The following is a 12,841-nucleotide window of genomic DNA, read 5'->3' as shown; positions in this document are numbered from 1 at the left end:
TTTACATCCATATATATCTTTTGAAAATTAAAATTCGAGAATTTTTTCTAAAGCCTCCAGGGGACTTCGTTTTCGCACGAAAAAATTTTATGTGCCCTTATTACATCCGGACCCACAATTCATCTCTTTGTTTAAAAATGTAACTATTTTTTTTTGAAAATTTTTGTTTGTAAACAATTATTTTTTACTGAAAAATTAATTCTTAAAAATTCAAATCTTTTTTGGTTTTAATATACCAATTACCACATTTTTCATTAATAATTGATTTTTTTGGCTAGAAATTTAATTAATTTGTTTGTAAGTTCGAACTCCTCTGTTAACAATGACTTTTTTGGTTAAAGATTCATCGTTTTAGTTAACAGTTTATCTTTTTATTTGCAAAATTTGTCTGACAATTCATCTAATTTGGTTGAAATAACAATTATTACTTTTTTCGTTGGGAATTCATCTTTCTTTCTTTTGTTACAAACTCATTCTTTCGGTTACTGATAAATATTTTGTTGAAAATGCGTTATTTTGTTGTTAACTATTAATTTTTAACTAAAAAGTTAACTAGGAAGTAACGACAGCAACAACTAGTTCTTTTTAAAATGTAACTTACCCATCACTGCTATACAGATAAGTGAACAATAATAAGGAAATAAGTAAGGAATGAGTAAAGAAAAAAATGTAAATTAAATGAAGTCTAGCCCCACCTGTCTGTGAACGTTTTTGCGCCATTGATATATGATCAATCCATGTTTTGTAAACACAATATTCCTACGTATGAGATTCACTATACTTTTACAAAGCGAATCACTCTTGCATTGATGCGATAGTGAATAAATAATTAATTACCTTTAAAAATAAATAGATTACGTCATCGATGCAGCCAACGTGGTAGAGAAAAAATGATTCTTGCAAGAAGAGAGTGTTATAGAATGCGTATTCCGTGATTTCCTGATATAACACGTTTGTCTCATTTGACACATTTGATAATATTACTGATTACCTTTTACACATTGAGTCATCGTTGCTGAATAATCATTCCTGGATTTACTGATAAATTTCAATGAAACTCGGTAAACACATCCGTAATAAGTCACTAGACCCGCAGTCGGAAATCCATTCACAAATTTTATATTCAAAGAAAAGATCATGTTGAAACTTATTTCTATTTCGATAATAGATTTGAATTTTTAAACAAAGAATTATGCTTTTAGTCTTAACATTTATTAAGGTATCCAAATTTTAATGTGACAATTCTTGGTCTTTCAACTGACCCTACAAAAATTAAATAATTTTTAAAATGACAAAATGACGGCCGCTTTTCTAAAATTATTGAAAGTGGATTTTATGGGGGTGAATAGATGTGTACCACTTCTTCACATATACCAAAAATTCTTTTTGAAAAATCGAATTTTTTCATTTTTCTTGGAAACAACGAAAAGTAAAAAAAAATTTCCAGATAAAAGTTGCAAAATGTAGAACAGTTCTCCAAAAATATTTATCACTCTTCTGTGATAGTTTGCATCGTTTTCTTGCATAAACTTATAGAATGCCTTTTTCATTTTAGCAGAAACATTTTTAAACTATTGGAAAAATAAAAAGGTGGAATTTTCCTGAAAATCTTCCTGGCGTGTTTTCAAAATTCAATAAAAAAATAAAGATGATTTTCTAGAAAGCTCCACCCTTTTTTTCCTTATATCTTGTTTAAAGCTTCTGCTTATATAAGAAAGACATCCTATCAGTTTTATAGGGATTAAACATTTTTGAGTCAGGGTCAAATTATGTTTCTGCAAATATAATTTTTTATTTTTTCACGTACACTAAAAATATCACAAAAGAGCAAGATATATTTTTCGTAGAACTTTTCTTAGTATTTAAAATGTTTTATTACCATTGATGTACCTTTCGTTGTTTTTGAGAAAAATGCAAAAATTTTATTATTCAAAAATAATCCTTTTCAATATGATACAGTGGGTTACCAAGAACGAAAGTCACTAGATATTTAGTTAATATCGCCGGCTATTTTTAAAAAATGTTCAAAAATGGGAGTTTTTAGGAAATCCACTTTTTTTTTTTTAAAAAAAACAACCGCCATTTTGACATTATTTAAACATTTTTTGGGATCAATTGAAAGATCAAGATTTCTAGATTGAATAAAAAAGAAACTCCCAAATAACTACTCTCGTTCGAAAAATATTACATTTTTTGGGATCAATTGAAAGATCAAGATTTCTAGATTGAATAAAAAAGAAACTCCCAAATAACTACTCTCCTTCGAAAAATACTACATTTTTAGAAAAATAGCTGTCAATTTTTGAGTATTCGCAGGTAATATTCGAATGAATTTAGCAAATCTAAATGTTTTGTAATAAAATGTAAAATACGGGTTTGTTTATTTTTACCATAGAATAATATATACAAACACTAAATTATTCTAAAATCCTTAGCTTGATTTGAAATGGCATTGGTCAACAAACTTTTTTTTAATCCATACAAAGAACTTGAGTGTACAAAGTAATTTACAATTATTATTCACTATTTTGAAACTAATTTTGGTATAAAAATGTAATTTAAGCTAAATTATTCATAAAACTATGAATAATAATTAGTTCGCAACAGGTTCAATTTCGTGAATTTGATTTAATTCTCTTAAATTTAATTGAAATCTCTTAAATTTCCTTGAATTCTTCTAAATTCACTTCAATTTTCTTAAGTCAATGGCATATTTTGTATTTTTTCCATTTATTTGGAACTTATTCTCAATTATTATTAATTTATCCTAACTTTTTTTTACTTCACCATGAATCTTTATAAATTCCGTCGAATTCTATTAATTTTTCTCAAATCTCTTTTATTTTATGTAATTAATTGTATTTTTTATTACAAATTTTTTTCCATTTATTGAAAATTCTGTTAACACAGAAAATCGCCGATCCTCCAATGTACACCGAAATCGGTGTTCAATAGAGTTGCAACAAATTTGAGCCACACAGGTTCATTCGGAGAATCTAGTGGAAAAGCATCATTTAGACATTGTTTTTTCTCACCCAGTGCAACGTGACGTGTCGTCTACAAAATGTAAGTCACCTGTTAAGATCATTTTGTCGGTCGTTATTTAAATGAAACAGATGTTAATAAGCAGATAAGTTATAATAATAATTACCTAACTTTTTATTTCCTCCCATTTACCAGCGACTAAATAATCTTGGAATAAAAATAGTACTTGGCGTGATGTAATATCCAAATGTTAGGTTAGTCAAAACCTACTATATGACATTCAAACCACCAATGCCTGGATGTACAAACTAAGTCGTGACCGTCTGCATCGAAATTGATGCCTGGTCGTTCGAACAAATTTTCACTAGATTTTCTGCGGAAGTTTAAAGGTACCTTAGATATCTAATCTTGCAGTGGCTAGTGTCATACATGAAAGATAAGGTAAATACAATTGTATAATAAAAACAGAAATTTGTTTTTCGCGATGAGTAGGGATGTAAATTTGCATGAAACTTTAGCCTGATGATAAGTTTCATGAAACATTGGGAGTTTCGTGAAACATTGCAATGTTTCAAGTATACTGGCAGGAACATTCAAACTGATGAGATAAAAGCCTATTAGGTATTTTCACTTCAATAAACAGCTAACTTCACTTCGTAGATTGCTGAGGGGAAAATAAGGTACCAAATGTATGGGATTCAGTTCATTTTTGCCTTATTTTGCTAACATCTTCGTAAAAGGTAATTTTTTCCATATAAGTGTAGTTAAAAAATAGTTTTTATTTTTAAATTACTATATAATGAAATAATAAAATAGTAATAATGATGATTAATTACAAATATATTACAAAAATAAAGTTTTGTTCTATGCATTCGATTCATTTTTCCCCCTCAGCTTTTAACAAAGTGAAGTTAGCTGAAGTTAGCTCATTGGCCACACTTGGCGCGCGAATCAAAATTAAATTAAAAAACAATTCTTGTAATTTAAGTAAATAATTCTTAAAATATCCACAAGGATATATACAAATTGTGTAACTTTTATTTCAGTCAAAAAAAATACAACACATATATTATATTAATAACAGTTTATTTTCAGTGAATTCCAAAGGCCAAATTATATTTGACAAAACATTTAATTTAAAAAGAAATTTCTTGGAAAAGTGATTGAAAATAATTATTTATAAGTTTTAAATATTTTGTACATATTTTTCTGGGAATTCATATAATTATATAACCTATAAATACATAAATTATCACGACTGCATTGTAGTTATGCTTTCTTTTTTTTTTTTACTTCAAGCGTCGTTTTGTCACTTCTCAATCGAAAAAAACAATCTGAAATTTTATTTTAGAATTATTAAAATATTATCACTATTATATTCTGCAATTAGCTTCTCTATATCAAGCTGCTGAAATATCATATGGTATTTAAAAAAATGTATCTATTAACAAATATTTTGATAAATATTAGTCTTTCAAATTCAATGAAAATAAACTGTTATTCATCAAATATGTGTTATAAATTTTTTTCTTGTCTGAAATCAAAAGTTACACAATTTGTATACATTTTTGTGTATATTTTAATAATTATTCATTTAAATTACAAGAATTGTTTTTCAATGTAATTTTGAATCGCGCTTCAAAGGGTAGACAACCAGCGCTCAGCCCTAACGCACGCATGAACGAAAATTATTATCATTTTATTAATGCATTAGATAGTCCCTAAAAAAGAAAAACTATTTTTCAATTGAACTTATACAGAAAAATTACTTTCTACGAAGATATTCGAAAAAAAGAGCAAAAATTAATCGATTCCCATGCATTCGGTCAATTGTTATCCCCTCAGTATTCAACGAAGTGAAGTGAGCTAGTGATTGGAGTAAAAATACTTTATTGTATATGTAGACGGTCATGACCTTTTCTATACATCCCGGCTTTAGTTTAAATGTCAATGGGCATGACTAACCTAACTTATGGAAGTTGCATTAGGAAGTTATAATTTTATTCTAAGTGACTGGTACGCCCTATTAAATGAAAGAAATTTGAAAATTAGGTAAATATTGTTTCAATTGGTTTCCTTATCAACAATTATTTAGGCTAATATCGCAAAGCGAATAGTTGCTTTGACAGGTATTCAGGTGGCTGACAGCGCGGTTCAGAACTCCACAACTCTGCATAAGCCAAAATTCAATCTCCAAATGATACTTTCCCCTACATGCCCACATGGGCACCTACGTTCAGAGGAATACATTTGAGACTTGAAAACTCTCTCAAATGATCATTAGGAGCTCAATACAATTTGAGCTGCAACAAATTTAACATCAGCGTTTTTCTGTGAAATGGGTCCTGAATTATGTTCACGCCAATTTTATATTCTTTCAAATTCTTATGAATTTCATCAATACCTCTTCAATTTCTTCTAAATACGCTCTAATTTAACTGAAATCAGTGGAATATTTTGGATTTTTAACATCTTTTTCAATTCTCTTGAATTTTATTAATTCAGCTTTAATTGTTATGAATTTCATCAAATTCTTTTCATTTCTCTTAAATTCCTCCCGATGCACTTGAATTTTATTTTATGCATTGGATTTTAAAAAATGTATTCTGAATTCGTTAAAATCCACCTGGAGTTCTGATAAATTTCATCGAATTTTTAAAAATTAATTTTAAAGAAAAATAACATTAGTCACGTTATTAATGCACATTAGACACTTCTATTCAATTTTAGTCACTGGGTCACTTTTTCACTTTTTAAAAAGTTCATTAGACCGCCGTATCTGTGTATGCTTTGCTTATTTTTAACAGCAATAATTTTTCGAAAGCTTCGTCGTTAAATATATCCCTTCTCGAGTTCAATGTAATGCTTGCTGTACAAAAGAAGTACAAATGATTGTCATAAAAAAGAATTGTAAACTAGATTTCAGAGGTAACTCAAGAAGTAACGATTTTTATGGTTAATGTTTCTGAAAAAAATGTAACTACATGGTTATTAATCAGTTATTTACTTAAAAAAGTAACTCCGTGACCATTATCGTTAACATAAAAGTAACTAGTGAAAAGAAACTAGTTAATTCCCATCACTGCCGACAATACTGATTATGAAAATGCAGAAAAAGGTCATGATTTTATAAAACTATCTTTTCTTTAAAATTATGAAAACCATGCATAATGTACCGTGTAAACCATATTGGAAAAGTCTAAGATAACTGCGAAAGAAACGCAGTATAAGTGCTAAATTGAGTTGAATGTACTTTCACAAGTAAAGGGTTTTCGTAACTCGTTGAATTGATGCTGGAAAAGAAAGGAGAGATTTTTTACTTACGACCTCTTACTACTTCCTGCGACTATCTATGCTGACTAGTAACTAAATATGAGAGATCTCTAGAATAATACATGCGAATAGCATTTAGGACTATAGAAAATAAGGAAAGATCGAGGGAAACATGTATGGAGCATCTATAAATATTTTATTTTAAATTTAAACTTGTCTGTCCAGGAAGTTTCTTCTAGTTTTCGCAAACTATTTTCTGTTCTAAAATCAATATTAGAAAAAAATCACTATCATGCTTCTAGAAAAACACAGATAAAACAATTATTTTTATTTGGAACACGGATATCATTTGACCTCAAATCAGGGATTTTGGTAATTGTTTACTTCGATGACTTCCGACTTTTGCAGTACATGATTTAAAATCATTTGGAAAATATTCTTCCTAGTCCAAAAGTAAAATATCAGTTCGGGGAGATAAAAGAAAGACAAAAATTTAATTAAAGTTTTGGTTTTTTGGTAACTGACTTTTTTTGTCTTTTATGTTTTTCAACGAAATTGTATTAAGAGAATGCCAAGGTAATGTATGGATTAAATTTTTGAATTACTTAAGAGTTGTAGATTGATTTATTTTTAAAATTACTTACAAATTTAAGGTTATGCGCTAATTTCGTTTAAAATCTTCTCTAGCGTTTATCTCTATTTTTTTATAAAAGAAATCCCGTAAAGCTGATATAGTATACCAATAATACTAACAAATTGAAAAATTCCCTAATAATGAAATTGCCGACAGTTTATAATATTCCCGAATTTGTAAATTACCTAATAATAAAATTCCCGACAGAAAATTGCTGAATTATAAAATATTGGAACTAACAAATTCCCGAATTAAAAAAAAGGACATTTTTTTATTTATAAAATTTTATAAATATTACAATTAAAATTATAGTATAATTAAATTTTTTAATGTTCATACAGATTCGGGCATTTTATAATTCAGCAATTTTCTTTCGAGAAGGGACGGCTGGAAAATACCGAAAACTAAAATTCCCGAATTATAAAATTGGTAAATTTCCGAATAATGAAATTCCCGAAAAGTTTATAATATTATTGAATTTAATTTTCATATATTAAATTAATTAAATTTTTATCTACAATTACTATTTTTTTATTTATAAGAAAATTTAATTGTTTATATACGGGAATTTTATAATTAAAAAATTATTACATGTTAAACGGTTTCATACATAAATTCTAAATGTTTATAAAAACTTTTTTTAATTTTAAATCGAAAGGGTGATTTCAAAAAAGAGACGGGTGGATTCGATCACATCCTATCTCTTTTCATGACGGAGAAATGACTAATAATTTCTATTTTTGGCAATCGGATGACTAATTTCTTGAGTTGACTTTGAAAAAATAATTTTCAAATAATTCCATGATCATATTCGTAAGCAGCACTTCAAAATATGTCAGTATAAGTGGCTTAAACAGAACCTGAATAGAAATACTTATGAACGTGATTTTTCCAGACTTAAAATTGGTTTGCGTTTTTTGGCAAAATGCCAAACTTTTTTTCTTTTCTCCCGAATTATATTTTAATTTTTGACTAGAGAGAAGATTTTCCAAAAGGTTCTAAATCATTTACTGAAAAATTTAAAAATCATCTTCAATTTGCGTTATTGGCTTAAATTATTCTTCCCCTCCTTATCTCTTGAAAACAAGGAGAGGAACGTAACTCATGTCAATTATAAAGTGCGTGATAATTTTATAACATGTGAAAACCGACTATTTGAAAAGTAGTTTGCAGACAATAAAGAGATTTCTTTACAAAGAAATATGATGCAATTAGTCATTTTCAGGTGTTAATTAGTCATTTTACTATTTTCTGTTCGTTATATTTTATTTTACTAATTTTTATGGCAAGCTGTAATGCTTGGCCTTGTGACCCGAATTTTTTCTAACACTGGATGGTATTTAACTGATATAATTTTATAGAGTCTTTATAGCCATCTCGGTACAAATATCTTCAAATTCAAAAATTGTGAAATTTTTAATTTTTAGCTATAATTAATTTTTTTAATATTAGGAATATAGCAACATAACACGTATAAAATTTATTAACTTTGACAAGATGAGTCTATTGGTGTATTCAGAAACACTCTATGATCAAATAAAGTTATCATATGTATAGATTTATACATTTTCGTACCGTTTATGCGAGAAAAACTTTCTTCTTTTTGGAAATAAAGCAATATTGTAAGTACTAGATCTAATCGTTATGATGAAAAAAAAAAAGATTTATATACTTAACAGGCCTGCATTGCCAGATTAAAATATGATATATTCAGATTTGTAAATTTGATTAACATTATGAGAGACAACATTCTCAATTCTTGAAATATACCAATATTTAAGGTATGAAATATTTTAACTCAGATGAAGTGAATCTATTGAACTATATAAAAACCTTTTATGGCCTATGAACAACAGACAATAAATAATAATAAAAACTAAATAAATAAATAATAATAACCGCAAACGAAATCGCCTTTTCTATTCCATCAGTCTTTTTATAATCAAACATTTTTTCATTCTCTCAGACTCCCTTTGAAATCCAAAAGCCCTTTTTCCATCCCGTCAGACTGTTTTTACAAACAAAAATCCCCTTTTCCATGAGAAATATAAAATACAATATTAAATGTGCCTAAACTACTGCACACGCCGTTTTTTATGAACTTTTATTATTAAGAATTAAAAATTCAAAAGAAAAATTCATGATTACAGCCAGTTTTTGAAATATATCAAAGAAACTCGAAAGACAACATATGAATCATCTAATGTTACCGTTAATTAGGTTACAAAATTTATTTGTATCCTTAGAGTGTTTCTGAATTAGTTCTTTAATAAATTATAAATTAATAAAAATAACAGAGAAGTGCAAGAAATTTCATTTTGGAAACTTTGAGTTTTACCTAACATTCTATCAAACAAAACTTATATGAGTAATAATATAAACTAACCGTTTTCTTGAAATCTACAATTAATACGATTTCCTTCCTTTAAGGAGTCGAAAGATTTTGACTCTCATAGGTGCATTTCTGACTCCTTGACACAAGAATTTTAATCGGAATAATCATCTTGTGATAAAAAGTCCGCAAATGAAAAGTTTAATTAAGGCTGATTACAGTTTTTTGAAAAGGTTACCAAAAGTAATGAAAATATGCAGAGTTGCTAAAAAAATCTCAATTTTTATATTCCCTGACCAATATTTCATTTTCCCTGACCGTTCTAAATTTTTTTTAGGTATAAAAATAACCTAACACATAGGATATCAATAATGATAATACAAAAAAAAGGTTTGCTTCTAAATTTATGTTAAACCATATTAGTGACATATAGAAAAAAACAAACGTACAATATATGAATTTTTAACCAAATAATTGAGTTTTTAACTCAAAAAAGATCATTTTTGACCCAAAAATGGAAGAATTAAATTTTCAGTTAAAGAAAATGAATTTTCAACACCAAAAAAAGATGTTCAAAGTCATGAATCATCGATAAAAAATGAATTATTAACAATAATTAAACGATTTTTCAGAAAATCAGTTCAATTCTCAATCAAAACAGACAAATTTTCAAACAAAAACGAGGAATTTCCAACAAGAGTTAGATTTCCAACCAACAAAGATAAGATTTGAACCAAATAAATGAATTTTTTCACTAAAAATGGAATAGTTACGTTTTCATCTAATTTTTAATTTAAAAAAGAAACGAAATTTCAACAAAATAGTTAAATTTTGCAACCACGGAAATAAATTTTTAACTAAAATGATGAATCTTCAACAAAATACATGAATTTTCAAATAAAAAGATAAATTTTTAACCAAAAATATAATGTTTATAGAAAAATCAAAAGATGAAGTCTCAACTAATAAGCCAAATTTTCTACCAAAAAGACGAATTTTTATCAAAAAAAGATAAATACCCAACTTAGAAAAATTAACTTTTCAGTAAACAAAAAAATGTTAACCAAATAAAATATAGGTTTAACAAAACAGTAACATTTTCAAACAGACGATTTTTCAACCAAGTACATTAGATGTCTATCAAAAAGGATGCACTTTCGACAAAAATGGAACAGTTAAATTTTCAGTTAAAAAAAATGTCAATCAAAAAAATAATGTTTAGCCAAAGAAATTAATTTCCAACCAAAAATATTAATTTTCTACAACATTTTTTTAAAAAAAGTACATAAATATTTTCAACCAAACTTTTGAATTTATAAATTAATTTTCAATCTAATAGTTAAATTATCAACCAAAAATATTAATTTTCTACACAAAATTGTTTTTGAACAAAATAAATGTATATTTTTAACCAAACTTTTGAATTTATAGATTAATTTTCAATCTCATAGTTAAATTTTCAATCAAAAATATTAATTTTCTACAAAAAAATTTTTTAAACAAAATACATGAATATTTTCAACGAAACTTTTAAATTTTTAAATGAATTTTCAAACTAATAGTTTAATTTTTAACCAGGAAAATGAATTCTTGAATTAAAAAATGAATCCTTGAGCATTCAGATTATTATTCTGCCACAAAAGACGATTTTTTAACAAAATACAAGAATTCTCAACCAACTAATTGAATTTTCAAGTTAAAAAGATACATTTTCAACCAAACATACAATAGTTAAATAGTCAATTAAAAAAATAATAATGTTTAACAAAATAGTTAAATTTTGAACATAAGAGTGGATCGTGAACTTAAATTATGAATAATTAAACCAAAAAAATGATTTTTTAAAAAATGATTCCATTTTCCACTAAGTATTTGATTTTTCCACAAAAAGATGAATTTAAAAAAATGAAATGGTTGATATTTTAAATTTTTAAAATTTTTTTAAACAAAAATCAGTTTGAATGAGTCAAAAAACGCCGATTTTTCACCAATAAAAATGAATTTGACAATATTGTTACATTCTCAGCAAAATAATCAAATTAATTTTAGTTTATCGTAAATTCCATGGCAGTCTGGGGTTTTCTGATATTTTCCTGATTATAAACAACGGGATAATTGGAAATCGTTTAATTTTTAGAACTTCATTAAGAATTGTAAATTCTTGAAATTTTGTGTATTTAAATATATTATAAATATTCTACATGTGAAAATATTGTTCAATTCCAAACACTTTCAATAATTATGAACGATTAAAGTACATTTATAAAATCTACTTTAAAAAATGTATATTGAATAATTTGGTAAATATTTCGATATTCATAACAATGGTAACAATAAATGTAAAAAAAGACTTGAGTACGTCACGCGGTATTCCCAAGCGGTCACCCATCCAAGTACTAACCGCGCCCAACTTTGTTTAACTACAGTGATCGGACGAGAACTGGTTTTTTCAAAGTGGTATGAACGTACACAAGATTTAGAAGTTATTATTTTGATTGCAAGGATCCTCGATTGACTTGAATTCTTATAAACAATTCCATAAAAATTTAACATTATAGCTTTACCAGGTGTTTCAAGCTACTTATATTTTTATATATTTTAAATTACAGTTTCTAAAAGATTCTAACCTATTTCGCAAATATTGTTGACCTACTTTTCGTTTTTCTTTTCATTTGCCATAAAAAAAACCTTGATTATTAAATACTTTTTGTAACAAAAAATGATGAGAATATATAATATATATAACGCTACAATATAAAAAAAATACACCGTAATTTTGGCAATTTATTGAAATTCATCAGAGACAAAGGACAAAAACAAAGAAATGTTTTTGTAATTTTGGAGGTTATTTGTAAAAAATGGATAAAAACCTGTAGATATACTTTAAACGTATAGATACGAATCACTGAAAGTATGGGCTCAAGTGAAACCCACTTTAAACAAAGCGGAGGAGTGAAAGTTTGAAGAAATTTAATTATAGGAAATAGAAACAGTACCTTATTATTCTGACGCATTGCGCCCAACGCATCTATTTTTGAGTCTCTCTAAACTTTAACTACATATTAAACTTCACAATATAGGTTCTTAATAATTATCCTGGGTAATAAGACACTTGTTTTGTTTATCAAGAAAAGTGGGAAAAGTTTTTAGTTTTGTGTAAAGCACCTCAATCGTGGGTTATTGATGTGTACACCTGTGTACACCATACACACCCATACACCATGGACATGGTACACACAGTGTCCTGAATCAAAAGTGTACACTCTACACGCGCTGCGTCCCTTGTATTCACACCACGTCTTATATATCTTCCCGACCTTTCCATCTCCTGGGAACTTAACCTAAAAATTTCAAAGTGGATCGGGTGCTTTTCAGGATGCACTTGCTTCTCGAACATTAACATTACCATTTCTTCTTCAAAAAATCATCGAGTTTAGGCTAGTGCATATAATATTAAGTCAAAATGGGGAACCAACTGGTAGGAATCGCCCCGAGTCAAATATTCCCGGTGGAGCATTATTTGACAGATCACAGCGATTTGGTTTTTGACATCAGGTAAGATAGCCAACAATCCTTTTTCTTTAAAGCCAATAATCTGTTATTTAAAATTCAATTTT

At 27.2% G+C, this 12,841-nt stretch overlaps 2 protein-coding genes and 1 further gene across 4 annotated transcripts in view; 1 reads left to right on the top strand and 2 right to left on the bottom strand.

Annotated features, from left to right (window-relative positions):
• LOC117168471 (shootin-1) overlaps positions 1–12,333 on the bottom strand; it is a 46,564-nt gene extending 34,231 nt beyond the window's left edge. Inside the window, exon 1 of one of the 2 annotated variants that reach the window (XM_033354149.1) lies at positions 12,221–12,333. The gene's annotated coding sequence lies outside the window, so the exon portion shown is untranslated. Of the gene's footprint in view, positions 1–837; positions 976–12,220 lie in introns of those variants that run through there. The other variant, XM_033354150.1, reaches the window with a different exon arrangement.
• LOC117168567 lies at positions 11,577–11,695 on the bottom strand.
• A 174-nt stretch (positions 12,334–12,507) lies between the features above and the next one.
• Positions 12,508–12,841, top strand: part of LOC117168470 (phosphoinositide 3-kinase regulatory subunit 4) — a 38,950-nt gene continuing 38,616 nt past the window's right edge. The window contains exon 1 of one of the 2 annotated variants that reach the window (XM_033354145.1): positions 12,508–12,779. In XM_033354145.1, the coding sequence (XP_033210036.1) occupies positions 12,688–12,779 (92 nt within the window). In that variant the 5' untranslated portion in view covers positions 12,508–12,687. The remainder of the gene's footprint in view (positions 12,780–12,841) is intronic. The other variant, XM_033354146.1, reaches the window with a different exon arrangement.

The sequence above is a fragment of the Belonocnema kinseyi genome, chromosome 2 (assembly GCF_010883055.1).
Source record: "Belonocnema kinseyi isolate 2016_QV_RU_SX_M_011 chromosome 2, B_treatae_v1, whole genome shotgun sequence".
NCBI lineage: Eukaryota > Metazoa > Arthropoda > Insecta > Hymenoptera > Cynipidae > Belonocnema > Belonocnema kinseyi.
This window is presented reverse-complemented; position numbering and strand designations above follow the sequence as displayed.